Source organism: Pseudorasbora parva, chromosome 5 (genome assembly GCF_024679245.1).
Source record: "Pseudorasbora parva isolate DD20220531a chromosome 5, ASM2467924v1, whole genome shotgun sequence".
NCBI lineage: Eukaryota > Metazoa > Chordata > Actinopteri > Cypriniformes > Gobionidae > Pseudorasbora > Pseudorasbora parva.
The window spans coordinates 34936056-34963712 of record NC_090176.1 but is presented as its reverse complement, the minus strand read 5'-3'; the positions used below and the strand labels follow the sequence as shown (position 1 = coordinate 34963712).

At 40.8% G+C, this 27657-nt stretch overlaps 1 protein-coding gene across 2 annotated transcripts in view; it reads left to right on the top strand.

Moving 5' to 3' along the window:
* The window catches only part of nalcn (sodium leak channel, non-selective), a 119020-nt gene that overhangs the window by 69525 nt on the left and 21838 nt on the right, over nt 1-27657 (top strand). For both annotated transcript variants that reach the window (XM_067443994.1, XM_067443995.1), the window contains exons 18-20: nt 20107-20243; nt 20617-20758; nt 21096-21169. In XM_067443994.1, the coding sequence (XP_067300095.1) occupies nt 20107-20243; nt 20617-20758; nt 21096-21169 (353 nt within the window). The remainder of the gene's footprint in view (nt 1-20106; nt 20244-20616; nt 20759-21095; nt 21170-27657) is intronic.

The window sequence follows — 27657 nt, the reverse complement described above, 5'->3', positions numbered from 1 at the left end:
AGCAGGCATTTAAGGTGAATATGCTGTTTAGAAATGCATTAGTATAGAACATTAGGTTAAAATAGCTGCCATAACTATATGAATAATTTAAACCAGCTCTTGCTGATGGAAAGTTATTTGCCGTCTTTTTTTATCTAATTGAATGTCATAAACCCATATACCATCGTAACCTTGTTGTTGTTGTTGTTTTTATTATAGCTTTTTAGCTCAAATTGACCTGCTTTCACCTCACAAATATTCTCCAAACAGAAAACAAAGGCATTTTCATCTAGTTTCTTCTCACATGTGCATTGAGCCTGACTCATACAAGATTATTTTTAGATTTGCTCAGAATAATTACAACAAGGTTTGACCTCTGTGCCATCACAGGTGTTTAAAAAGAACTGTCCAACATAAATGCTATTTACTAAACAACAAGGTAATCAATCCAATTTTCCCATGGTGACACTCATCAACCATTTGCTGATTGCAATACATGGGATTCACGAAAATGGCTCGCATCTCTCAATACAGGCAGATGATTTGTCTTTATTTGAAGTATTTTTCAAAGCCATGGACACAAATAGCTTGGGCATTTGTGGATTAGCAGGCATTGATGGATATACACGAGTGTTCTCGCTTTATGGTCCAATGAGGGCCGTTTTGGCTCTGTCCACAAGTCTCGACTCACTCCAGCACAACGTCAGACACGGGTTTCCTCAGCAACAGCACAGGTCACAGGACTGTTTTTGCCAAAGCTCTGCATCTTATCTTCATCTTTGCTTTGCAACAAACGGTTACAGGATCAGGAAGGAGATACTATAAACAACCGCCACCGGGGTGAAGGAAAGACCTTGGAAATTTTACACACCCCTGTACAGAAGTCTCCTTTTTGTAAGCGTAGATTCAATTTGTCAGGCATCGCGGCAGGCACCTGCATACGCACACAGAAAGGATCATTAGCAATTAAAACGCGACAGGATAAGAGGAGGGAGAGCTAATGAATATCCAGTGTGTTCCACACATTACAGATCAGCCAGTGATAAGAGGAAGTGTTTAATGAGTTTCCCTCTTCCCTCTGTTAGAACTTGTCTGTACCTGCTCTGGCTGCACTCTGCTCCCATTAGCACAGATTGAAATCATGCATTTATTCCATGAAATCATGTTTATCATTTATTATGAATTGTTTAGACAGCTTTGCATATGAGGTAACTTGTGATGATTGAGAAGGTAATATACCCAGAGTTGTTTTATATCAGGGGTTTTCAAAATGTTTGGTGCCAAGGACCAATAAATATGACTTTATACACTAAGACTGAGGTAATAAAAAAAATTAAAAAAATACAGGAAAAACAATAGTATTGTTAAATGATTACATTATTACATTTTATAATTATTATAATAAAATATTATTACTGTTTAAAATAATTATTTTCTATTTTATTATGTTTCAAAATGTAATGTCTTGTGTAGTGTCACATGATCCTTCAAAAATAATTTTCATATGCTGATTTGGTGCTTAAGAAACATTTTATATTATTATCAGTTGAAAATAATAGTGTTGTTTAATATTTTTGCAAAATATATCATGAAAATATCCATGGTACATGGTACCGATTCTTTGCTGAATAGAATAACATTTATTTTATCCATAACTTTTTTTTAACAATGTAACAACTCTTAAAGGGTTAGTTCACCCAAAAATGAAAATTATGTCAATAATGACTTACCCTCATGTCGTTCGACACCCGTAAGACCTCCTTTCATCTTCGAAACACAAATAAAGATATTTTTGTTGAAATCCGATGGTTTAGAAAGGCCTTCATTGACAGTTTAAATTTTTTTCCCCCACATGGCTTTAAATTTATATGCACAAACAGCAGCTAAACAGCAACATGACCTCACTTGCCGGAAGTGATAGCGCGCTTGCGGATTTTGTACACAGTGTTGTATTTGAGGTTAAAAAAATATATAAATGCTATTGGGTTTCTCACACAAACTGATCGTTTCGTGTCTTAAGACATCAGTGTCGCCACGAGCCGCAGGGTTTAATGTGGATTTGTATGTCAATGTGTTTTTACTAGTGATAGTGATCATAGTGGCTCTCATAGAAATACACCCTATTGACATGAATGAATGAATGAATGAATGAATGAATGAATGAATGAATGAATGAATGAATGAATGAATGAATGAATGAATGAATGAATGAATGAATGAATGAACATTTGTAATGTGTGAACTATGCCTTTAATGGGTGTTTTTGGAGTAAGACAATGATTGCTTTCAGTCGCCACATTTATCAACGTATGATCATTTGTTTGATGGGATTGGCAGAATAAAAGACGTTTCATGAATCACAGGTGAACCCTGTGATGATTTCTGTGCTCGGATCTGAGTTTATTACTGTGATAAATTGATAAATGAGCCCCAATTGAAACTAATCCAAAACAGCTATTTACACAGAGGCCATAAATCATATGATATGTCTTTTTTTTACTGGCATATGTTTTGTGAACAAATGAAAATAATAGTAAATTAACACTTATTATTACTTAAGTTCACAAAACTATATACAAAGTTATTTTATAGCTTCCAGTAGAAAAAGCATTGCAATTAATTGAATGATGTAGAACAAATTAGAAAGATTAGATTAGAAAGCACAATAAAAAAAGTAATAATAGTAAATTTGGTGAATGTAAATGCAAACATATTTCATTTTCCTTAATCGAGGATTAGAGTTAGGAAGGTGGAATTGGAAGTGGAATTCCACATGTTTGGAAGAGCAGTCTAGTAGTACAAATCATGACCTTAATAAGCCACTCTCCCTCGTGACAACTGACCACCATTCGTTACACATCACCTTTTGTGCCACGTCTCCTGATGCAGTTTATTCATTCGGCCGGTCACAAGCCATTTCCCTCTCTGATGGCAGAGATTGATGGTTGTTAGCGCCTCAAGAAATCATTACTTTCCTCCAGTTAAATGGCAATGAGAAGTGTCTATAGCTGTTTGGGGAAATATTTATCTTTTTATTGACAGAAATCAAATGGAGGAGTTTCCCTAAGGGAAGGAGAAGGAGGGTCTGGTGGTCGGACCATGGTTGGTTGGTTAACTCAGGTCCCTATACTCTTTGAAGAACACCATACTTCAGCCTTCAAATCAAAACCTTCTAGTGTGTCAAAATATTGTCAAATGTACAACAAAATAAACCCACTAGTATACACTGCCTTAAGACAATGTAAGTAGTGCTTGCCACTGCAAAACACAATTTTTTTTAAAACTCACTGCGAGTCATATTGTGGAGTAGATTACTGAATACTTTTTTTTTACATAGGAAGGGTGCTGTTACCAGGAGGTAGTAATCTGGTTGTCTTATTTCCTTTTGGTAGAAACTATTCTGTAGTTGGTTAGATAGAATGTTTTGACACATTAAAGAATTATCTAAAGATTGAACTTTTGAAAAGGTCACAGTGTCAACTACTGTATATGCTTGATGTCAAATGTTATTTTGGGTCTAACCACACTGCCATCTAGTGCCTACAGCTCTCACTCCATATGGAATAAGTTCTCTGGGCAAATCTCACAAAGAATAATATGATTCACATTTCTTGCTAACGTTTAGAAATTATATATTTTTTATATTAATATTTATTTGTATTGGGAATGTTTTTTGTTTTTTTTTATTCCCATTGAAAAAAATCGTGTTGAACGTACTACAATAATCAAATTCATTCTATATGGGTGCAGTGATATTTAATATTTCATTGTTTATTTCTTTCCAATTAAATACAGTTCAGAAAATAATGGAATTATGTATAATACTTTTTTTAAATAAAAGATTTAAAATATTTAAATAGTATATAATTATTTTTATGTAATGAGAATTGGGTTGTGTGGGTAATTTTTAATTGCTATGAAAATAATGTAACAAATCTTAATGATCCTAAAAATACATTAATATGACCTAGATATAATATATATATAGGCCACATTAATGTATTTTTATGATCATTAAGATTTGACATGTTTTTAGGATCATTAAGATTTGACATGTTCTTGACATGTTTCTTTACCCCTCTAGCAGAAACGTGTGCCTGTGTGACTGATGTTTTAAACTGACTGCTTAGAGTCAATTTACAGTAAGTGTGTGAGAAGAAGCTCCAGTGTGGGTCAAACTCAGTTTGATGGTAAACAACCAGGTCTAGTAACAGACAAAGTTGAGTGTAACATAAGGATCTACTGGAGGAGAGCTTGCAGAATCCAGACTTGGCTTAAATATGCCAACAGCGGGTTACAAAGACCCTTGGCAAACAAGAGGGCTTAAATACATAGACAACTAATGACTAGACAAGACACCTGTGAACATAATAAAGACAATAACCAATAACAAACATAACACATGAGACTTGGGAAACACAAGACATGATCACCTGATAGCAAGGGGGGAAAAAACACATGCCAAGAATCAGCAACAGAACAAGATATGCAAGAGTCCAGGGGGCAGTCTTTTGGGAGAGATGGTGGCTTGGGGAACAGAACAGGATTATGGAGCAGAAGTGGGCCTAGACCGTGGGACATCGGCGCACCTGGGCCGTGGAGCATGGGCAGGCTGTGCAAGCTAAGAAACCCCCGGGCCTCAGTCCAGGGACACGAGGTGCAGGCAGTTCAAGGGACCATGGCTGTATAGGTATTTCAAGAGACAATGGCGGTGCAGGTAGTTACTTGGGTGGAGCTATGGGGTTATGGGCTGGAGCCATCACTGGTCTGGGGTCAGGGACTGAAGTCCCTTCTGGATGCTGGTCAAGGGCTGTAGAGTCCCCTCTGGAAGCTGGTTGGGAGACAAAGTCCTCTCAGGGCAGGGACAGATGTCCTCTCTGGATGGGGACGGATGTCCTCGCTGGACTGTAGACAGGTGACAAAGTCCTCTCTGGACTCTAGACAGGCGACAAAGTCCTCTCCGTGCTCTCCACCCACATTGCCGTGGCCATAATGGTCTGTGCTGCACACACTGAAGACTGTGGGCTTGGAGTCTCTCCATACCAGAGCCCTCTGCATCTTGGCAGAGGGCTCTGGTATGGTGCCATATTGGGATAAGACTCTGGAGCGGTGGCCATCTTGGGTCGAGACTCAAGACGCAAGTTTCCAGAACGCAAGGGTTCATTCAACCTATTTCTTAAAATGTCTTTAAGGGCAACATCATTGAAGCCCAACCAGTAACAAAGTTCACAAAACTCTTCTACATTAGCCTCGAGGGGAAGATTCCCCTTGCATAGATGCAGGAGGTGAAAAACTGGCGAGTTAATTTGGCTGGTCTAGTATTCTGTAGCATAAAGATCCACTGAAGGCAAGATTGCTGAACCCAATTGCAGTTTAATAATACAACCGTGAACAAAACACAAAAGAAATATGGACTTGGCTTAACTAGACTATAAAACACTCACTAACAGCGGGTTACAAAGACACATGGCAAACAAGAGGGCTTAAATACTTAGACTACTAATGACTAATGCCTCCTGTGAACAATTTACCAATGACAACATAACACATGAGACATAGGAAGCACAAGACATGATCACATGATGGCAAGGGAAAAATCACATGACAAGAACCAGAAACAGAACTTCAAAATTAGACATGAAACACGAACATGAAACAGACATTACATAGAGTATGAAATTATTGCTGCGTTGGTGGATGAAACAAAGATTAACTGCAGGAATTGAGAAATTCATATTTTTGTTCTGAGGGTATTAAATTGCTTCCAGCAGCTGAAGCACACAATGTTCTTTTCACATGAGACAATATCATCACCAGTATTTTTTTATTAATTTTTTTTTTTATTGCTGCTGTTTACATTTTTTTTCTTTTCTTTTTTTTTCTGTTAATTTCCCGTCTCTTGCTCTCATTTGCACAAAGCACATCTGGTGCTGGTTAGAAATTCCTAAAAAAAATCACAATGTGGCTCAGATGTACAAACACACACAATTGTATATCATCACACCCAGACTAAAAAGTGTGGCATCAACAATTCATCACACATGCACACAAACACACATGCTGGTCCCCTCTGGCTGCGATAGACAGAAAGGACCCTCAGTAACAGGCATGTCTATCAAATGTGCTTCAAATGCTCCATCCTCTGATCTAACAGTCACGCCCACACACCCTCACCCTCATTGCTGCACCTGATCCAGATGTCTGCTGCTCCAGACAGTGTGTGTGTGTGTGTGTGTGTGTGTGTGTGTGTGTGTGTGTGTGTGTGTGTGTGTGTGTGTGTGTGTGTGTGTGTGTGTGTGTGTTCTATCTTTCACCTAGACCCATTTTCATCCGTTCAGCAGCCCACTTCTTATGATAGGATTTCAATGTGAAATCAAAATTGACCTTATTTACTTTGACACTTTCCTGGTATAATAATGCCATGTATTTGAATCTGCTTAAACCCCACTGAGTGTTAGTTGTTTTACCTACAAATCATACACTTTCATATGAAATCGCCCAATTCATATAACTACAACACAGTAAAGAATATAATAAATTATTTTTAAGAGTATGCTGATTACCCTTTATTTAGGAATATATACATAACTTGGTAAACGTCTACATCCAAATGTAAGCTTAATGAGTATTGCAGCCTTTCTAAAGTGTTGTGATTTTATGGTTAAAGGTGATGGCAAAGATAGCAAAAAGTGATTGATTTGATGGAAAAAGTAAGAAATAAAATTATGGCAAGTAAATGCTTTTACATTTTTTCTTTAAAGGACTGTGACTTTATGGTTTTGTGGTTTCGGTTAGTCCTTGAATGTAAAATGCAGCCTCAATTAGTTACACTGGAGGGAGCAAAGATCAGATCCAGCTGTGTTCATGAATGAAACCCTACTGGGGGATATGGCTGGTTATGAGATCTGCCTCAATGTCACCATACAATATACACACATTTTTTTGAGGAACATCAGACGGTTTGCCTTGCTGTACTGCACCACCCTTGCCATGCTAAGTATTCAGCCAGTCAGTCTCTCAGGTGGCAAAGGTCTGCCTCTAAGAGGTCTGGGAGTTTATAGCCTATGCAGCACCATGCTTCATTAGATACTAAATGAGAAGGAGAGAATGACCCCTTTACCCCTGAGCTGCTTATGGAAGTTCACCAAGTCTGGAGCAGAGTAGGGCAGCATGTGTAATGTATGTTTATCAGGCATGCTAAAACTAAATCAGCAGCCTAAATGAAATGGAACCTGAAAAGTGACCGATTTGAAATGTTCTACTCAAGATGTGTTCTACTGGGCTGGATCATTTTTAAATCTTTACCTTCTTACCTTGTTTTAACTTTAATAAAGCATGTAAAACATGCAGAACTAAATTACACATGATGCATCTTGTGCATGTTAACATAGATAGACCAACATTTTTAAAAGAGTCTAGACACTAGACCATTTAATCATCTTTATGTCTTTCCAAACTTATATAATTTTCTTTCTTCTGGTGAACACAAACATTTTTGTTCCTATAATGAAAGTCAACGGGGTCCAATGTTGCTTTGTCCAATAGTTTCATTCTTCAAAATATCTTCTTTTGTGTTCTACAGAAGACAGTTATACACGAGTTTGAAATTACATGAGAGTGAGTAAATCATTAATAAATTTTCTTTTTTGTGTGAACTATCACTTTTATTGCTGCTTCTGGATATTCTTGGCAGTTTCAGACCATAGACTTTTTAGCCTGATATGTGAAATATCCTGGTTCTTTTAAAACCCGATATGCGATTATGAGTGCTGACAGTCTCTGAAGGACACACACACACACACACACACACACACACACACACACACACACACACACACACACGTCTGGTTCACTATCTTTGTTGGGACTCTCCATAGACGTAATGGTTTTTATACCATTTATAAGCCTTTTGAAAAGTGGGGACCGCTGGCTGGTCCCCACAATGTAGGTGATCTCAGGTTTTACTATCCTTATGGGGACATTTGGTTCCCACAATGTACTATAAAAAAAGGGCACACACACACACACACACACACACACACACCATTAGACATTATTACCTGTGTTTACATTAGCTCTCCACTATTTTATGTTGACCTAACTGGAGCGTAAATGTATCTAATGGCCTGTAGAGTAAATTTGTGGGACAGTGACATACAGATTTGTAGACTGACCAATCACTCATGACGCTGGGAGCACAATGCACTATTACGAGCTCCTTTGTGAATGTGCCACAGACCAAGCAGCAATTGGTCAATAACTGGGACCCTTGTCTTCTGGAAAGGCAGAGGACATGGAGAATAGCCTAGTATGGTTCACCTGAGCCTGAAATTGGAAAGAATGTGTGAATAGGACTGAATGGATCCCCCTAATATGTCCCAAGGCCAGCACATTTATTTCATATGCATGGCTCCCACTGCTATGATTTATGGAAAATACTACATATGATTCATCAGCTGCGGCCATACGCCATTCTTACAAAAATATGCATTACACACAGACATTCCACAAGGCATCAGGGGGAAAAAATATATATAAGAAAGCTAGCTACAGGCAGTCATGTCAGATGTAAATCAGCATGATCTGTTTCATTGTATGGATACCAATATCATTTCGTATTGATCTGTTTATTGGTCAGTGTGGATTTCGATTTCTAGCTGTGCTGATTGGATTTTGCTTTCCCTTTCTCTTCAGCACTCAATCACATGTACTTACCACATCTTGAAAATAAAAATTCTGTCATTTTTTAAGAATGTTTAAACTGATTTGTCCATCCAGTATCTTACGGTAACCAGGGTTGTGTAATTTTGGTATTTTATTTTTTGTCATTTTTAGTCTATTATGAGTATGTTCGTGTGTAGTAGACCTATGCATTTTGAAACAGAGGATCTGTTATGTCTCATATCTTCAACCTGTAGGTAATGATTTAACTATAACCAGGTTTTTCTTTTTTTGTTTTTGTAGTAAAACCATGGTAAATTTTCATGAGAACAGTATTAAAATAGATGAATGAATGTGCGGTAACTGTCTTAAAGAAATTTAACAATGTTAAACATTTAATTAATTTTAAACAGTTAAGTGATAAAGTATTTGTACTTCGTTACATTCCACCACTGCGCTGCAGTATGTGTAAGACCTGACGAATAAGATCAGAATTAACATATTTACATCTTTATTAAATATTTTAGTCATTATTCTGTTCTTTTTCAATGACAATCATTTCCCTGTATGTAATTCACACATTTATGTCAACATTCTTAATAGTCCAAGCAGTCGTGCTGTCAACACATCACAAACTTAAGTAAATTTTTCACGTATCTGTACTTTACTTAAATGAACACTCCACCGTTTTTAGAAATAGGGCTTATTCAACTTCTTTCCTACATTTAGATATGTGGGCAAATGCATTTTTGTCACAGTGCATGCATTTAGTTTGGCAGGGTTGCCACTAGCTTAGCTTAGCATAATGAATGGAATCCTGTATTGCCAGCTAGACAAGGCAAGTGCGTATTCACAAAAGAGTACAAATAGCGCTGCAGATTAAGACTAGGCAATTTTCTAGGCAGATATATTGATTTGGGACTATATTATGGGGAAGCACAGGCGAAGCACTGATACTTGGGCGCAGAGATATTGTGTTAGTTGACAATAACAAAACTGGACCAGAGCTGTCAAGCTCCCCCCAAAACACGTAGTCTGTACAACACTACAGTTTAAGATTTAGAGGCTGAAATTAAGTTTTTATTTGCTGAAAATCTTTGAATTCAAAAACATTATTTTTAAAATGACACCAAGCACAATTGGTAAAAGTGAGTTTTTAATGTGAGAAATTTCTCTGGTACCTCTTCAATAGGCTCAAACGGGGTTAACATTAGGCCTTCTAGTTCTATGGCCAAGTCCCAGGTAGGCATCCTCGAGCGTGCCGCAGGCCTTAGCCCTCAGCCTCATTGTCCCACGGAGGAAACGGGTTACCCATGGGTGTCTCCCCACCGATGCGTTGTCTATAGGAATGTGGTAGGCAGATATTGCCGCCACATAAACCTTCATAGTGGAAGGGGATAACCCTGAAGATAACTTTGCTTGCATAAAATCGAGGGGTGTAAGAAAATATCGATACACGTGAATATCGCGATATTATGTTTGGCGATATTGTATCGATTCTCAAAAACGCTGTATCGATATTTATATATTTATTTATTTACATCCAAGATTCGTGGCTTTGTGTTCGGTTTAAACCACAGACTGTATAACACCCAACCGCTAGATGGCAGTGTTATCTCAGAACGTATAACTGACGCGGAGCCGGAGAAGCGCAAGGTAAAGGTGCGCGCATCACTAGTGTTTACATTAGCAAACCCAGCTCTCAAAAACTAGCATTATTCCGCTCTTGCAGTATACAGAGCTGAAGTGTGGACTCATGTTGGCTTCAGCTATAAAGAAGCCACTAAGGAAATCGACAAGAATCATTTTGTTTGCAAAATAGGCCAAGTTATAATCTAATACTCGGGAAACACATTGAAACAGAGAGCTCGCTTAACATCCTGACGTCACCCACGCTGCTGAGAAGCGTTTCGATAGAATGTCCTGCACGTTTTCTTCTCAGTAACAAAATAAACACACACCAAAACTGACAGCGGTGGCAGGAGAACGAAAGATAATAGCGATGTGGATATGGATGCACCAGCTCTGCAGCTCAGTAACGTTACTTGAAACAGCACTTTATACAATAGACTGCTTTATAGAAAACAGCTTTAGGGTCCAATTACACAGAACGCGTTTTTCAGGTTCGAAAACGCGAGGCGCACTGCACTCCCTTTTTTGGTCGGCGTTTTCTCATTCAAAAATGAGCAGTGCGTTTTAATGTTTCTAGGCAACCCCCGAATCACCTGTACTGTCAGTCAAATCAATGTAACGGTCAACACAACGGAAGGCCTGCCGCTTCATTCATTCGATTGGACAACAGAACATAAGCGTGATGATGTTGCACGCTTTTCCGCTCCGAGTTGACTTTTTTTCAACTTCATGCGCTCGCAGCGCTCCTTCAAAAACGCGAGGCGCCCAGGGCGCATAAGCAGCGCGCATAACGCTCTCTGCCAACCGAAATCCATTCAAAAAAGGCTTCTCGCTGCAAAAACGCGTTCTGTGTGATCGGGGCTACTGTGTTAAATATAAAACAAACAGTCATTCAGTCATGAAATGGATTGCACTTTCTGTTGTTAAATAGCCACTGCTATACTGTGAACCTTTAAAACATTTACACAAAGAATCCTGCAGTAACTTTACATTTCCCTTAATTTAGATTGCACATTGCATATGATTAGTGATATAAATTATACTGTATTAATAAAATAAAATACTTTGTCTCGTGTTTTAGGCTTATGGGGTTGTGTTCTTTATTCTTTTAAATTATAAAAAACAAAAACACACAAAAAAGAAATATCGCAATAAATTGCCTCTCTTGCAATATCGCAATAAATTGCAATATATCGTATCGTAACCCCTGTATCGTGATACGTATTGTATCGCCAGATTCTTGGCAATACACAGCCCTAATAAAATCTACTACTACTGACCAAACCAGGCAGTAAACTGGATTTAAAGAATGGCCTGTGCACCAGGCGACGAAAACTCTCCATTTTAGGGCATATAGTCTCCTTGTAGAAGGTGCTCTGGAGTGCAATGGTTTCTATTACCTCAGTAGATAGACCTGATTCTACGAGCTGGGCCCCCTCAGAGGCCAAGCCCACAGTTTCCATAACTCAGGGCGAGGGTGTACAACTGAACCCCTCGCCTGGGAGAGAAGGTCCCTCCTGACCGGGATTTCCCATGGGGGACCTTCGAGGAGAGACACAATGTCCGACAGCCATACTCGGCCTGGCCAGAACGGGGCTATTAATCTCAGAGGAGCCCCACCACCTCGGGGTGGAGTCTCCATTCCTCCGGCACTACTCCCTGCCTCGACAGGGTGTCTGCTGTCACGTTCAGGTAACCCGAAATGTGTATTGCTCTGACTGATAACAATTTGCCCTGGGCCCAAATCAACATTCGATGTGCCAACTTCCACAAATGGCGCGATCTTACACCCTCCTGGTGATTTATATAGGAGACCACCGATGTGTTGTCCGACCGTACTAACACATGGTGGCCCCTCAGGTCTGAGAGAAAGTGCCTGAGTGCCAGGAACACAGCCATCAGCTCCAGCTGGTTTAAATGCAATGAAAGCTGATGGCCGCTCCACAGAACCTGTGCTGAGCGGTCACTCATGACCACCCCCCCACCCAGTTAGGGAGGCATCCGTCGTTAGCGTTATGCAACGACAAGGAACCCTGAGAACTGGACCTTGGGATAGGAACCAAGGATCTTTCCACATCACCAAGGCACGTAGGCATTGCCGCGTGACCTTGATCAAGCGAAAAGGATTTCCCCTTGGGGAGTAGTCCTTGGTCCTGAGCCACCACTGCAATGGTCTCATGTACAGCAGGCCAAAAGGTATCACGTTGGACGCTGCTGCCATTAGCCCCAGAAGTCTCTGAAACTGTTTCACAGTGAGTGAATTACCTAGCTTTACCCTGTTCACGGCCTCCAGAATTGCTCTTATCCTGGGGGGAGATAGCTGAGCCGACATTCATCTTGTGTCCCAAACTACCCCCAGAAAAGAAGTGCTCTGTTGAGGTACCATCACACTTTTCTTCATATTTAGCCTTAGCCCCAGCACTTTCATATGGGTGAGAACAGCATCTCGATGCTGGAAAAGTGTTCCAACTGCGCCAATATGAGCCAATCTTCTATGTAGTTCAGTACGCGGATGCCCTGGAGTCGCAACGGAGCCAGAGCTGCATCCACGCACTTTGTGAAAGTGCGGGGCGATAAAGCTAGGCCAAATGGCAGCACCCGATATTGGTAAGCTTCGCCCCCGAAAGCAAACCTGAGGAATTTTCTGTGCTGCGGAAGGATAGCTTCTGTGGAACTATGAAGTACCGGCAGTAAAACCCTGACTCTCTGCTTTGGGGAGGGACCCTCTCTATAGCCTCTTTTCGCAGAAGAGTCTGTACTTCTTGCTCCTATAACCAGAGCCTGCTCGGGGTTTACTACTTTAAGAACTACCCCGCTGAATGTGGTTGGGTGTAACCCGAATTGAATTCTGTACCCTTATTCTAATGTCTGCAGGACCCAGTCTGAGATATTTGGCAGAAGTTTCCACGCTGCCAAAAAAATCTACTAAGGGAACCAGCCTCTCGAGGCTGGCCTCTGGTTTTCTCTGAGCGGTCAGCTCGGTGTCCTGTAACGGCATATCGGCAGGGAGCAACCGAACTGCCCCCCCGAGAGCCCCCCTGGGAGGGCGCGAACATCCCCACACCGCTACGTTTCCGGGCTGACATGGAGATTTGTGTTCTCTGGGGAACTTCCCTGAAGCACAATAGGTGGCAGGGTTGGCAGAACGGCCCCCTGATGGCACCAATAGAGAACAGTCGCCTTGACGCACCGCACTCTTTCAAAGGGGACTGCCATCGGAAGCCCTGAGCTTCTGGTGTCAGGGCTTCTTCGCCGAAGCCTTCCTAGCGATAATGACAGACCTTAGGTCTGCCCTACCTCGGGAACACTTCGGCTGAGCACGCTGCCCGGACCCCCAGTCTCTCTGTGGAGGAGTCCGTGCAGCAACGCTCTCTTTTTGTTGCGCTCTGTGAGAGGAGGACGCACTTGATTGGGGCTGCTCCCGCCCAGCAGCGGCAGAGGGATAAGACAACCGTTGGAACGCAGCCGCTTGTTTTTTCGCCTCTTGGTACCTCTCGACGACTGTTTACGGAGTCGCCGGAGAGGCCGGCCGAGGAAATAGGAGCATCCATTAGGATTTTTTTTATCTCTATCCTTGATCTCAGATAAATTTAGCCACAGATGCCTCTCCGTGGCCACCAGGGCTACCATAGACCGGCCGATAGATTTGGCCGTCTCCTTGGTAGCCCGGAGAGACAGATCTGTAGCTCTTCTAATCTCCGCTATGGTTTCTCTCCCCACTTCCTCACATTCATCGTCAATATCCCTCAGCAGGTCGGCCTGATAAGCTTGTAACACAGCTACCCTATGCAAACATGCAGCTGCCTGACTTGCCGCCGAATACGCCCTGCCCACTAATGCTGAAGTTGTTCTGAATGGCTTAGTGGGCAGCTGCAGGGCTCTCAGCGACGATGCAGACTCGGGGAGAGATAGCTTGCAAGCGTCTCTTCCACCTGAGGCATCGCCCATGTCTTTTCAACCCCACGATATTTTAATACTCGCAGGTGGCGGGGTTGAAAACTTTAAAGGATGCCGGTTTCGCCCAGGTGTGGAGGTCCAGGAAAAACGGCAAGCCCCGCTTTGGAGGTTGAGATCTTGACGGCAGAAAGCGCTAGTCTAATTTACTCGACTGACGGGCTTCTTGCCTCTCGGCTGGCCAGTCAAGTCTTAATCTAGCTACAGCATGAGTCACAACCTCAAAAGCTCCTCTTGAGCATGTGTGTGTGTACCGGCGAAATGTGTTCTTCGTCCAGGCTTACAACATCCAGCTCCTGCGCTTCAGCACGAGCAGAAGAAACCGCAGAGCATGCGTCTAACTCGTGAACTGAAACGTGAAATCTAGCAGGCTAAGGGCAGAGATAGGGGGATCACCTGTCTCTAACCCCGCCGCTAGATCCATTTGCGATCCCCAGGATGCGAGCCTTCACTGTGCCTCAGCAACAGCAGGACCCGAGCCCTGAGGAACGCAAGCCGAAGTACCCTCCTCGAAGAGTGCTCGGCGGGATCAAAGCGTTTTCATGGGGAGCTTCTCGCAATGCTCACAGCCAGCCCCCTCGAGGGCTGCCTGGGCATGCTCAGATCCCAAACACATAACACACAGATTGAGATTGTAAGTATCCCCGCCCGTGATGTAGCGTGGGCAGGGAGTAACACATTGTCTGAACTTTTTGCTCACCATATTTCTTTTTCTTTGAGAGACAAAACACACATCAAATAGACAAACAATATTTCACATAGAGCGCTTGTGAAGAGCGCTCTATGTGCTTTATAGCTTCCTGGTCAAAAGCATCACCCACCTATGATGTATCGGCACGCTATTGGACAGATTTCACGAGTGCTTCATGACGCAATCACGTAGAGGCGTTCCCGTAGCATTTCGATGCAGCTCGAGTTCCCTCAATAAGGGAACTCCTCTTAGGAACACCATTCAATGTGAATTTATCTGAGAATATTCTTAAATAAGGACATCTATTCAGTGATTGGTTCATGCCTATGACATCATCCAAAATCCTGTTTGTGGCACAGCATAGTGTCGTAAATCAATTCTAAGACTGACACTTAAGATTTAGTCCTACACTTAACTTGAAGTATAATTGGGATGCTTGATAACTAACTTTTAAGTGCAGCTTTGAGCCCAAATTTTTTTTTACTCTTAAGTCAATTCTTGACAGTGTTCTTGTGAGTAATTCTAAGATGTTTGATAAATACGGGCCCTGTTCTCTCCGCAGTGCTCTGTGTCTCTGTGTGCGAGCTAATCAGAGGCTGTTGCCGAGTAAAGCGCAGAGTTGAAGCCACCCTGCAGAGTGCAGAGCTATTGATTGGAGCCTTGGGGACTTGAGATTTCAAACACACACTCTTTTACAATAATAATTTCCCAATGCATTCCTTCTCTCTTAAAGGGATAGTTCACCCAAAAATGAAAATTAGCCCATGATTTACTTACCCTCAAGTCAATCTATGTGTATATGACATTCTTCTTTCAGACGAATACAATCTAATCCATAGGCTAATCCAAGCTTTGTAATGGCAGGGTTTGTTGCTCTGTTTTTGAAGTCCAAAAAAATGCATCTGTCCATCAAATAATGTGCTCCACACAGCTCCGGGAGGTTAATAATTGCCTTCTAAAGCAAATTGTTGCATTTGTGTAAGAAAAATATCCAAATTTAAATCTTTCTAAATTAAAAATCTGGCTGATTGCTGTCTGTGAAAAAGTGTTGAAAGTGCCTTCTCGGAGTTCAAGATGCATACGCAATGTCAGATGAGCATAACTGGTCATGTAAGCCTTTGAACTGCAGAGGCACATTCAAAACTTTTTTTATCAACTGAATACAGAAGGCTATTGGCTGAAACTTAACTTAATAAAGTTTTAAATATGGATATTGTTCTGACACAAATGCATCAATTCACTTCCAAAGGCATTTATTAACCCCCCAGAGGTGGATACATTTATTAACGTGTGGAGCACGTTATTTGACGGACAGATGCACTTTTATGTACTTCAAAAACAGAACAACAATCCCTGCCATTTTAAAGCTTGGATTAGCCAGGACTATTTTAATATAACTCTTATTCGTCTGAAAGAAAAATGTCATATACACCTAGGATGACTTGAGGGTGAGTAAATCACAAGCTAATTTTCATTTTTGGATGAACTATCCCTTTAAGTACAGTTCATACCAAGACTGAATATTTGTTGTGAATGTTTGTTGTATTGTATATAAACAATGGGTCCATTTCACAATGGCCACAAACATTCGTCCAGACTGATTTCATGTGCTTTTAGTTGCATTGCTCAGTCCAGCATGTTGGTGGGGCTAAAGCTATTTTTCTTGACATGTCACATTCGGGTTTTAGTAGGTGGTTACTCTCACCCTGATACATTGAAAACATCAAGATCTGTTTTGAGCACATTTCCACTTGGCTCAAGAATCCAATGGCATGGTCCTCTCAGCATCATCAGCACAACCTCTCCGCAGTAGTGCTTCACTTCCACCCCAGAACATGACCTGCTCTATGTAACTCTATGAAAGAACAGCACTACTGATGTCTGAATGTATAGACAATTCAAACAATGAAAAAAATAAAATTATATATATATACATACATACACACACACATATATACAGGGAGTGCAGAATTATTAGGCAAGTTGTATTTTTGAGGATTAATTTTATTATTGAACAACAACCATGTTCTCAATGAACACAAAAAACTCATTAATATCAAAGCTGAATATTTTTGGAAGTTTTAGTTTTTAGTTTTAGCTATTTTAGGGGGATATCTGTGTGTGCAGGTGACTATTACTGTGCATAATTATTAGGCAACTTAACAAAAAACAAATTTATACCCATTTCAATTATTTATTTTTACCAGTGAAACCAATATAACATCTCAACATTCACAAATATACATTTCTGACATTCAAAAACCAAACAAAAACAAATCAGTGACCAATATAGCCACCTTTCTTTGCAAGGACACTCAAAAGCCTGCCATCCATGGATTCTGTCAGTGTTTTGATCTGTTCACCATCAACATTGCGTGCAGCAGCAACCATAGCCTTCCAGACACTGTTCAGGGAGGTGTACTGTTTTCCCTCCTTGTAAATCACACATTTGATGATGGACCACAGGTTCTCAATGGGGTTCAGATCAGGTGAACAAGGAGGCCATATCATTAGATTTTCTTCTTTTATACCCTTTCTTGCCAGCCACGCTGTGGAGTACTTTTCGGTGTGATGGAGCATTGTCCTGCATGAAAATCATGTTTTTCTTGAAGGATGCAGACTTCTTCCTGTACCACTGCTTGAAGAAGGTGTCTTCCAGAAACTGGCAGTTGGACTGGGAGTTGAGCTTGACTCCATCCTCAACCCGAAAAGGCCCCACAAGCTCATCTTTGATGATACCAGCCCAAACCAGTACTCCACCTCCACCTTGCTGGCGTCTGAGTCGGACTGGAGCTCTCTGCCCTTTACCAATCCAGCCACGGGCCCATCCATCTGGCCCATCAAGACTCACTCTCATTTCATCAGTCCATAAAACCTTAGAAAAATCAGTCTTGAGATATTTCTTGGCCCAGTCTTGACGTTTCAGCTTGTGTGTCTTGTTCAGTGGTGGTCGACTTTCTGCCTTGGCCATGTCTCTGAGTATTGCACACCTTGTGCTTTTGGGCACTCCAGTGATGTTGCAGCTCTGAAATATGGCCAAACTGGTGGCAAGTGGCATCTTGGCAGCTGCACGCTTGATTTTTCTCAGTTCACAGGCAGTTACTTTGCGCCTTGGTTTTTCCACACGCTTCTTGCGACCCTGTTGACTATTTTGAATGAAACGCTTGATTGTTCGATGATCACGCTTCAGAAGCTTGGCTATTTTAAGACTGCTGCATCCCTCTGGAATATATCTCACTATTTTTGACTTTTCTGAGCCTGTCAAGTCCTTCTTTTGACCCATTTTGCCAAAGGAAAGGAAGTTGCCTAATAATTATGCACACCTGATATAGGGTGTTGATGTCATTAGACCACACCCCTTCTCATTACAGAGATGCACATCACCTAATATGCTTAATTGGTAGTAGGCTTTCCAGCCTATACAGCTTGGAGTAAGACAACATGCATAACGAGGATGATGTGGTCAAAATACTCATTTGCCTAATAATTCTGCACTCCCTGTATATATATATATATAATAATTCTGCACTCCCTGTATATATATATATATATATATACAGGGAGTGCAGAATTATTAGGCAAATGAGTATTTTGACCACATCATCCTCGTTATGCATGTTGTCTTACTCCAATATATATATATATATATATATATATATATATATATATATATATATATATATATATACATGTGTGTGTGTGTGTGTGTGTGTGTGAGTGTGTGTGTATCTCTATATATATATATATATATATACACACATTTCAGATATATATTGCAGCACAGACATTCGAATTTCTCTTTTTTCGTTGGTTCCTCTTGGCTACTCTTGCCAAATGCTTTTCATTTTCTGAAGGCTCCAGGTCAGCTGCTAATTTATAGAGATAAGCAGTCATCAGAGAACCTAATTTTGGTGTTTTTCACTCCTAATCAGAAATGCATCATATTTATCTACAGGCGCTCAAATGCTTCCAGCCAAAGAATTTCAATATGTTGTTTTCTTCCATATTTAATTAAATTAAACTAATTGCTCTCTGTTATTCTTGACATATCCGTTTGTTTGACCAGTTTTACTCTGCTTGTGCGAATGTGTCCTCATTTTGGTTTTGTTTTGCTTCCCTAATAGGCACTATGTTGATAGATGGTGAACAAAAAATGGTTTGTGGGTTTATTTTGAGGGTCCTGGTGAGAAAATAAAATAACCATATATCCAGGATTATCTAATAAATTTTGACACAAATGTATTTATACTATGAGGTAAAGCTTGACAAATTAGAACGATGCGGACATAAACAGGTTGCATTCTCAATACTATACACAACTACACAATATGCTGTAAAAAAATAAAAATAAATTAAGTTGAACAGTGTTGGTGTTGTATTGGCTTTACACTTAATATCTGGGTGCTGAAGCAAAATTAGTTGACAGCCAGTGTTGTAATGGATGGATAACTATGTTGAGGCTGTGCGCTGCTGCCATCTTTGGACAGCCTACCAGAACAGCACTCTATTAACATAATGTTTTGCTTTTAAATCCTGGCAAACGAACATCTTGTTCTCTAAAAAAAAAAAAAAAAAATGAATTAAATAATATTGGTATGGTTAGGGTTTTGTTAGCATTAGAGTTATTGTAGTTACATGTTTTTTGTTTGTTTTTTAAATCAGTAGTGCGGTCAGTAGATTTTTTTTAATGTGCATACATAGGTAAGTTTAGAAAATATGAAGCAATCTGCCATCTTAGTTTTATCTTATTCATTTTAATTTATGCATCTCTTCTGACAGGAGAATGAGAAGTGATCCTCTAGCGTGCTCCGGCCTAATCATCTGAGGCCTTTATGTTGCTTGATAGACATGGGGAAAGATAAAAGGTTATGGCACATAAAGTCAGTTAAGCCTCAGAGGGGCACATTAATTCAGAGCAGTGCACCATACAGGCTAACCCTTTCCTCTCTCACCAGCAGAAGTGAGGAACTGAATTTAAAATACACTGTCTTTGCATTCTACTTGAAGACCAGCTGAGTTTCCAAAAGGGTCCATCAGAAGTAGAGATAGATAACTTATGTCATTTTTGGACTGTCTACCAAGTGTTTTGAGGGCTATGTGGGAAAACACAATGTGGCCCTATCAGTGTCTCTCGGCTGAGTCACAGAATGAGACATTAGTTTCAAGTGTCTCCTGGCGTCTCTCCACAGCTGAAACAGAGTGAAGCCAATGCTGATACGAAAGAGAAACTTCCTCTGCGATTACGGATCTTTGAGAAGTTCCCCAATCGACCACAGATGGTGAAAATCTCCAAGCTGCCTTCAGACTTCACTGTGCCCAGAATCAGGTACTGTGTGGACTGAATGATACCTCATAACTTGTAAACTGTTTACTTTTTCATTTGAAATCTGACATTAGCATAGCAGCACCATGGCAACCACCCACAACACCTATGTATTGTGGCAGCCAGTTTTGCATGGGAAGCATCAATCAGATCTCTGTCAAAACAATTAAAAATCTTTACATTCGGATTTACATTTGATTCTAACACATGAAAGATTCATTCTCCTAAAAGCGACAAGCATGCTGGCAACGATACTTATGCCTTTAAACTGAATGCCTCCTACTTCGTCCTCGAGAATCCTCTGAAAACATGAAGTCCCTTGTGTGTTTGCGTGTGACTGTTTTGTTATGCGTGTGCCCGTGGGCGTCTGCCACAGGGAGAGCTTCATGAAGCAGTTCATCGACCGACAGCAGCAGGACCCCAGCTGTCTGTTCCGTCGCCTTCCCTCAGCGTCGTCCTCATCCTGCGACCATTCCAAGAGGTCTGCCATTGAGGATAATAAATACATAGATCAGAAGGTACCACACTCCATCACTCCCACAGTCTGCCCCTTCAATACACACAGGGACTAAACAATAAGCTTATGAATGTTCTGAAAGGAACCGATCTATTTCCCACGCAACAAGACCTAAATAACCAGCAGTTATATAACAATATTTTGTTGATTATACTGGGATGTTTTTGTTTGCTGACATCAAATTCAATTTTACTTGCATAATAATTCAGTAGTTTGTAAATGTATGTCATTAGACTGTGTCATTATACATTACATAATTATACTGTGCATTATTGATCTATGTATAGATCAATAATGCATATTTTGTCTATAATCAATAATGTATCTTTTCTTCCTAGCTCCGAAAGTCAGTATTTAGCATCCGAGCCCGTAACCTCATAGAAAAGGAAACTACTGTCAATAAAATTCTGAGGTGAGTATTCGGATATTCAGCAACTTGTTGTTTATCAGGTTTGTTTTATATTTTATTTTACTCTTTCTATATTATGCTTAGCGTTATCCTGGTAAGTCAACAAAATGAAGTCAAAACTAATCAATCTGTAATAAGGACAAATGTATTTAAAGTATAAATAATGACTTTTGTCATTTTTATGTTGATATATGCATACAGACAGTTAGTCAATGAGACCCACTGTTTTTTCCTTCAATCAGAAATATTGAAATGTATTTGGATTAAGATATTTATTCATATAAATATGTAATTCTCTATGTTTTGAAATTAACAGCTTTGCTTTTTCCCTCTGGCTGCCATAGACAACAACAGTTAATTCCTATACATGATAAATGTGTTTTCATTTCAACCTTCCATTTTCATGACCCTCCATGTTTGTCATTCAGCCAGCCCAGCAGTCAGAGCTGATAATGGCGTCTCCTTATCAATATGACTGTTGCTAGTGGGTCACCTGTGAGCGTGAATGTACAAATTAATATTTCAAAATCTCGCAGCGATGCAGCCAGATATTCCCACATTTCGCTTTAACCGCTCTCATCTCTGTCATTAAGTTTCAGGTCACGTCGATGCCGTCCCCCACCTCCCTTGTGTTACACACACACTCATACACCTCACCTTATCCACCCCTCCTCCTCCTGCTAAGCAGACAGACGGCACATCAGTAGCCATCCCACGTCGTCTGTGCCGTCTGGGGCATTCGGTCTATCTGCATACACACATGCACACACACACACTCTTCATCAGCCAGGCACTCATCACTCTGAGTGGCCATAAATAAGGGCGACATGTTCTCTTGAAGCTGAAATTGTCATTAGCTGTGTTCTGGTACATGACTCTGCAATTAATGGACAATAGAGAGGCGGTGGTGAGCAGCAGGCTTTTCAAAGCATACATAGATCAGCACTGATTCAGAGCATAAACTGCCAATGGGATCTCAGCAGTAGAACAATCTCCCAATACCAATTATAGCAATAGCCTCACCAGTTGCATTTTATCTCGACATAGCTTTGAAAGATTTTCTTTTAATAAACCATCAGGACACACCACGAGGTACTGCAGGGTTGTTGTTTTTTTTAATTCAAAGACTTATTCTTTATGTCTTGTTACCTATTTTTTCAACAACAACAAAAATCTTTTAAAAAGGTTCAGTCTGTGGGAGAAAATGACTATTTTTACTTTCCAGAAATCATAATTTTACAGAAAAAATCCAAAGGTTAAACTTAAAATATATATTTAAATGTACCACATCACAAAGTATCAGACCACATTATTTATTGTTAGTATTCTTGTGCAAAAACAGTGTTTTAAAAAAATATATATATATTTTTTCAGAAAATGCATAAATATTTTTTTTAAACTAAAAAAATTGTTAACTACATAGTAAAAGTGTAGTATTTTAATTTAAATAAAAGCTCAATTTAGGTTAGGTTTATTATTATTCAATGAAACCAAATGTATCGAGTTGATTTAGTGGCTTCAGACCCCTTTAACACTTTTTTCCCACAAAAGTACCTAGCAACAAATCTAACGACATCTTGGACAAACCTTATCTAATTTCCAGGACTAGTCAGTCCTGCACACACACCTCTGTCTGCGTCTACTCTGTTCAGTGAGTGGCTGAATCTGAGAGGAGCAGCTCATTCAGTTAGATAAAATAGATATTCTGTTGCTTCTAACCTGAGCATAGCCGAAATTACAGCACAGCCATTATCTTTTATCTTATTTATATGTATACAACATATTCCTGTTGCCTTACAACAGAAACATGAAAATATATATATAACAAACTGATTTATTTGGAATTTTGTTAGGGGTGACCCCAAATAGTCGAAGATTCGATGCATCGGATCCTGATTCGACCACCGATCTCACGGTCGAATCTTCGTGGGTGTTATGAAACGAGGATCATACCATTTTGGCAATATGGGGGTGCTCAGTGCTCAATATTTCAAAGACATGTCGCGACGCTGAGCTGAGCATCCGGTTTGCGACCCCTTTAAGGGCGCTGAGCTTCGCACCGCGCCTTTAAAATTAGAACACGTTCAATGAGTGTACACACACCGGCGGCAGCATTCAGCGCCTGTCCGCGGCCACTCAGGAAGTTGTTTAAAATCCTGCCGCACCACAGAGCTCTTTTTCAAGGTTTTATATTAAATTTATATTATATTTCCCTCAAATCGTCAATGTACATGCTGATTTAACCCTGTGCTACAAGATACACTCATCATGCAGCTCTTCTGTCAGTCAATTAAAAATTGAGCTTGCGTGTATATAATGTGCGCGTCAGGTGGCGGTGTGAGATCCTGAGGCGCGGGGCTGAGCTTCGCGTCCTTCACAATCGGCTTAAGAACGTGCATGTAAACGCACTCAAAGTGTTCTTTTCCTCTCTAGGCAGGTAATTTTCTTAGGTTTATTTATCAAAATGTTCTTTTATATATTTGTGTGATGTTCTGTATTTCGATCGCGGCTTTAACATATTATGAGAAAACGGTTTATGAATGTTTATCCACCACATTACCTTTTAGGCTATTTAAACCTAAATAAGAAAGCCATTGTCAGTTCGTCTGTCAGTTGGCAGGCAGTTTTTGTCGCTTTATTAAAAGTTGTTGCTGTGTGCTGTGTGTAAAGGAAAATAAAAATAGTTTTACCCTTCTGCTGACAAGTGTCGTGTCCCTCCCAACCCATTCACACACACATAGAGGATTCGACAATCGGTTGACCATAGAGAGATTCGGCAATTCTGATTCGAATGTCTAAATCCTTAGTCGAGGACAGCCCTAGAATTTGTCTGTATTTAAATATAGTTTGTGAGAACAGAGAGTAGGAGAGAAGTACATAAACTACATAAACTCTAAAAAAAAAATTCATTCTTCTCCGGGGGAAGGAGTGGTGCATTCACCGTCTCCTAGATAAGAGCAGCTTGCTCTTTCTCCAGTCACCCATCTTAGGGGTGTTGCTTTGCTGACCGCTTAGAGGGTTTGGTGGTGGCTGAGACGAGCTGTGTCTTCTTCTTGAGAGTAGCTCAATGTTGCGCCCTGAATGTTGGCTGTTGGCGAGGTCAGTCACCATAAGCAGTTCCTGCATCAACCCTGGCTCACAACTACCCTTGGGCAGCTCTTTTAGTGCTTTGGCCTGATGGTCTTGCAGGAGGGCCGTAATATGCAAGCCGGAGGCAGCCTGCCCAACTTGTAGGCCTTTGAGGGGAGGTACGCTCCACCTGAGGAATCTCTTTGTAACCCTTGGCTGCCCCATCATAGAGGATAGTGAGAGCGAGGAAGAGCAAAGCAGCTTGGGGCAATAAAATGTGCCTTCTAAACTGGGGCAGGCCGATGCTGTGCTGCACGCCCTGCTCTGAGAAACCAATCGTCCATCTGCGAGTGTTTGGGGCAAAGTGAAGGGTTCCAGTGAAGCCCATGTGCAGGTGGCCCGTGAAAGCATGGCCACTCTCACAGAAGGCCCTGCTGAATCTTAATCCCCAAAGGACTTAAGGCCGCCCTCCGATGCAGCTATCAACATCCGTCCTGTGGCTTCAGAAATGCACCGGTGGAAGGGCATCTTTAAAAAGATGCAATGTTACCTGTGCTTTCTATTTTAGCGAAAATGCTCTTTTACCTGTTGAAGTGCCCAGGGGTGCCATCACTGCACTTATCTGTGCAAGTTTTGCTCACTGTTGAATGCTTTGTGTATTCAACAAAGAACACTCCCAGTGCTGTGAACACAACTGCTCGGCTCCGAAGCAAAAAGATGAATGAGTGAGTTGCCGGCAAGCTTATATACCTGTATGTCTGTGGGAGTGGCTTCCCATGCAAATCTATCTCGCCACTGTCCATTGACCCTTTTTCTTGACACTCGAAGGTGATACCCAAGTGATACCCCGTCACATCAAACATGACTGGTAGTGAACCTTGTACACCTATATGAAGTGTGCCAGATTTTTCCTTGGAGATTAATTCCCTCCTACTGCTTCATCTTCACTTCACTATTAGCCTGAATTGTTAGTGCACAACAGGTCACATTTTACCACTCTGAAAAAAGGATTAATTAGTTTCCTCTCCATGGGCATCGCATTCCTTAGAACTGTTTCCACCTGCACAACACAGTGTATGCTAATAAGAGCCATCTGCTGTGTTGGACATACAAAGAGTGCATGACAATAATGGCATAGCTTACAGGGTGTTCACTGATGATCACTTATACAGTTACAGTATGTAAAACTCTTTTGAGTAATGCATTTCTCTACTGAACAATCCAGCATTGCTGGTCATCAGGTATTGCTGATTTGCTGGCTTTCTCTTAAAGCCAATACGGAAGTAACTTAAATTTCAATTCCTTGACTGGACACTAGGGACAGGCTCAAGAAAGGAGCAGAATCTCATTGAGCCCCATGTTAAAATGCCCAACTTTACAGCAGAAAAAAAACATGTTTACACAGCCTGGTACAAATTGTGGTTTTGGTCTACATGGCAAATTTTGCCCTTCATGACAACTGTGAGGGGGTGATTTTTTTTCATAACTCATTATATAAAGCCTTAAAGTTCTGCATAATTAAGGGCATGGCCACTTTGATTGACAGGTGGATAGCTATTTATCCACTGTCTGTTAGTCATTGCGTCACCTCAGCTCCGCCCACGTCCCGCCTCTTTGCCTATTTTCTGTTATCCAGGAATGACGTGCGAAGACACGTTGCCAAGATGGCAACAGCAGCTCGGCCCTGGAGGGCCACTGTCCTGCAGAGTTTAGCTCCAACCTGAATAAAACAAACCTGAAACAGCTAATCAATGCTTTAATAGGGCCTAGTAAGACATTGATTAGCTCGTTCGTGTGTGTTTGATTGGGGTTGGAGCTAAACTCTGCAGGGCAGCGGCCCTCCAGGACTGAGTCTGGGGACCCCTAGTCCAGTGGTTCTCAAACCTGTCCTGGGGACCCCTCACCACTGCACATTTTGCATGTCTCCCTCATCAGACACACCCAATTCAAATCTTAGACTCTCTACTAATGAGCTGATGATTTGAATCAGGTGTGTTTAATGAGGGAGACATTCAAAATGTGTACTGGTTGGGGGTCCCCAGGACAGGTTTGAGAACCACTGCCCTAGTCTATGGTCTCAACATGGGAAGCTGGAGTGCTGGTGCCTGAGTTACCCCATCTCAGTTTTACTTGGGAACAGCCAGACTATACTGGTCCAACACCTAGACAATTCCTGCTCTAATCATCGTAAACCCCTTTTGCAGTTTGAATCATATGCAGTAAGACTAAAGTTTTAAATTGGAAGTCAGTCCTTATTTAAAGGGGTGATGAATTTATATATCAAAAGCTCAAGGAAAAGTTGATTTCTCAAGTCAACGAAAAGCTTTTATAGACACCAGGCCCAGAAAACGATCGTGTGCTCATCTATACGTCATCGCGCGACGAAACACGCCTCTACAGAATAATAAGCACGTGTGTTTCAGTAGCCCCGCCCACCTACTCATGGAGCTGTTTGGATCGCTAGCCAGCAGCAATAAATATGCCGAAGAAGATAGCATGATAATGTGGAAGAACACAGTCGCTGCATAAGCTTCCTTTGGATCATAATATTAGGAATGTGCGATACTTTTACTTATTTTTAATGACATTCTAGCTCATGTGGGAAAGAAATGTACGCGTGTTCGTCTCAGGTGCTGGATTTGCGGACACAGTGGTGTGCCTTGTATATTGGATCCGACAAGAATGGTTCAATACACTTATGTGAGTAAAATGTTTTTTTTTTATATGTAATAGTAGTCACGGGGCTATGTGTTTTCCAGACGGCTACTAAAACGTAAGCTGTCGACAGGCCGATGAATCTAAAATAGTGAAATAATAGTCCTTTCTTGATCTGGATGCACACACACGTGTGTGTGTGCGTGTGGGTGTGCGCGCACGGTTCACGCTTATATCCACTGATCTTGCGGGCCAAGTAATACAGATATAATATTCCAATCAATCGCGGATTGATGAGAAATAAATACTTGTGTTTGTTTGACAAAGACGTTTATGAGCCCTGCGATCGAGAGAATCATTCCAGTTGCCACTTTCAAAACAATCCCTCCCTCATGTGAACTGAACTGACAGGGGACCTGAAACTCATTAAATATGCAAATCTTTTCCAATCCTATCCGTTGTCGTTTACTTCTAAGTCTCCAGTGCGGCACGCCCATCAAAACCCAGCGTTTAGGAGAAAGCCTTTAAAACCAGTGTAGAAAATAGCCTATTAATTAATAGTTATGATGTTTTTGAATGAAAAAACCACACAAACGTCATTAGTTGACTTCAGACAACAGTATACATTTTTTTTTTTTTAAAGCCAGGTCATGAAAGGTATCAGAGAAAGCTCTTAAAATTTTAATATTGGATGGACAGCAAAACAAGTCTTATGGTTGCATTTTTTTATTCATAATTTATTAATTTGCTCTTGACCAAGTAATGAT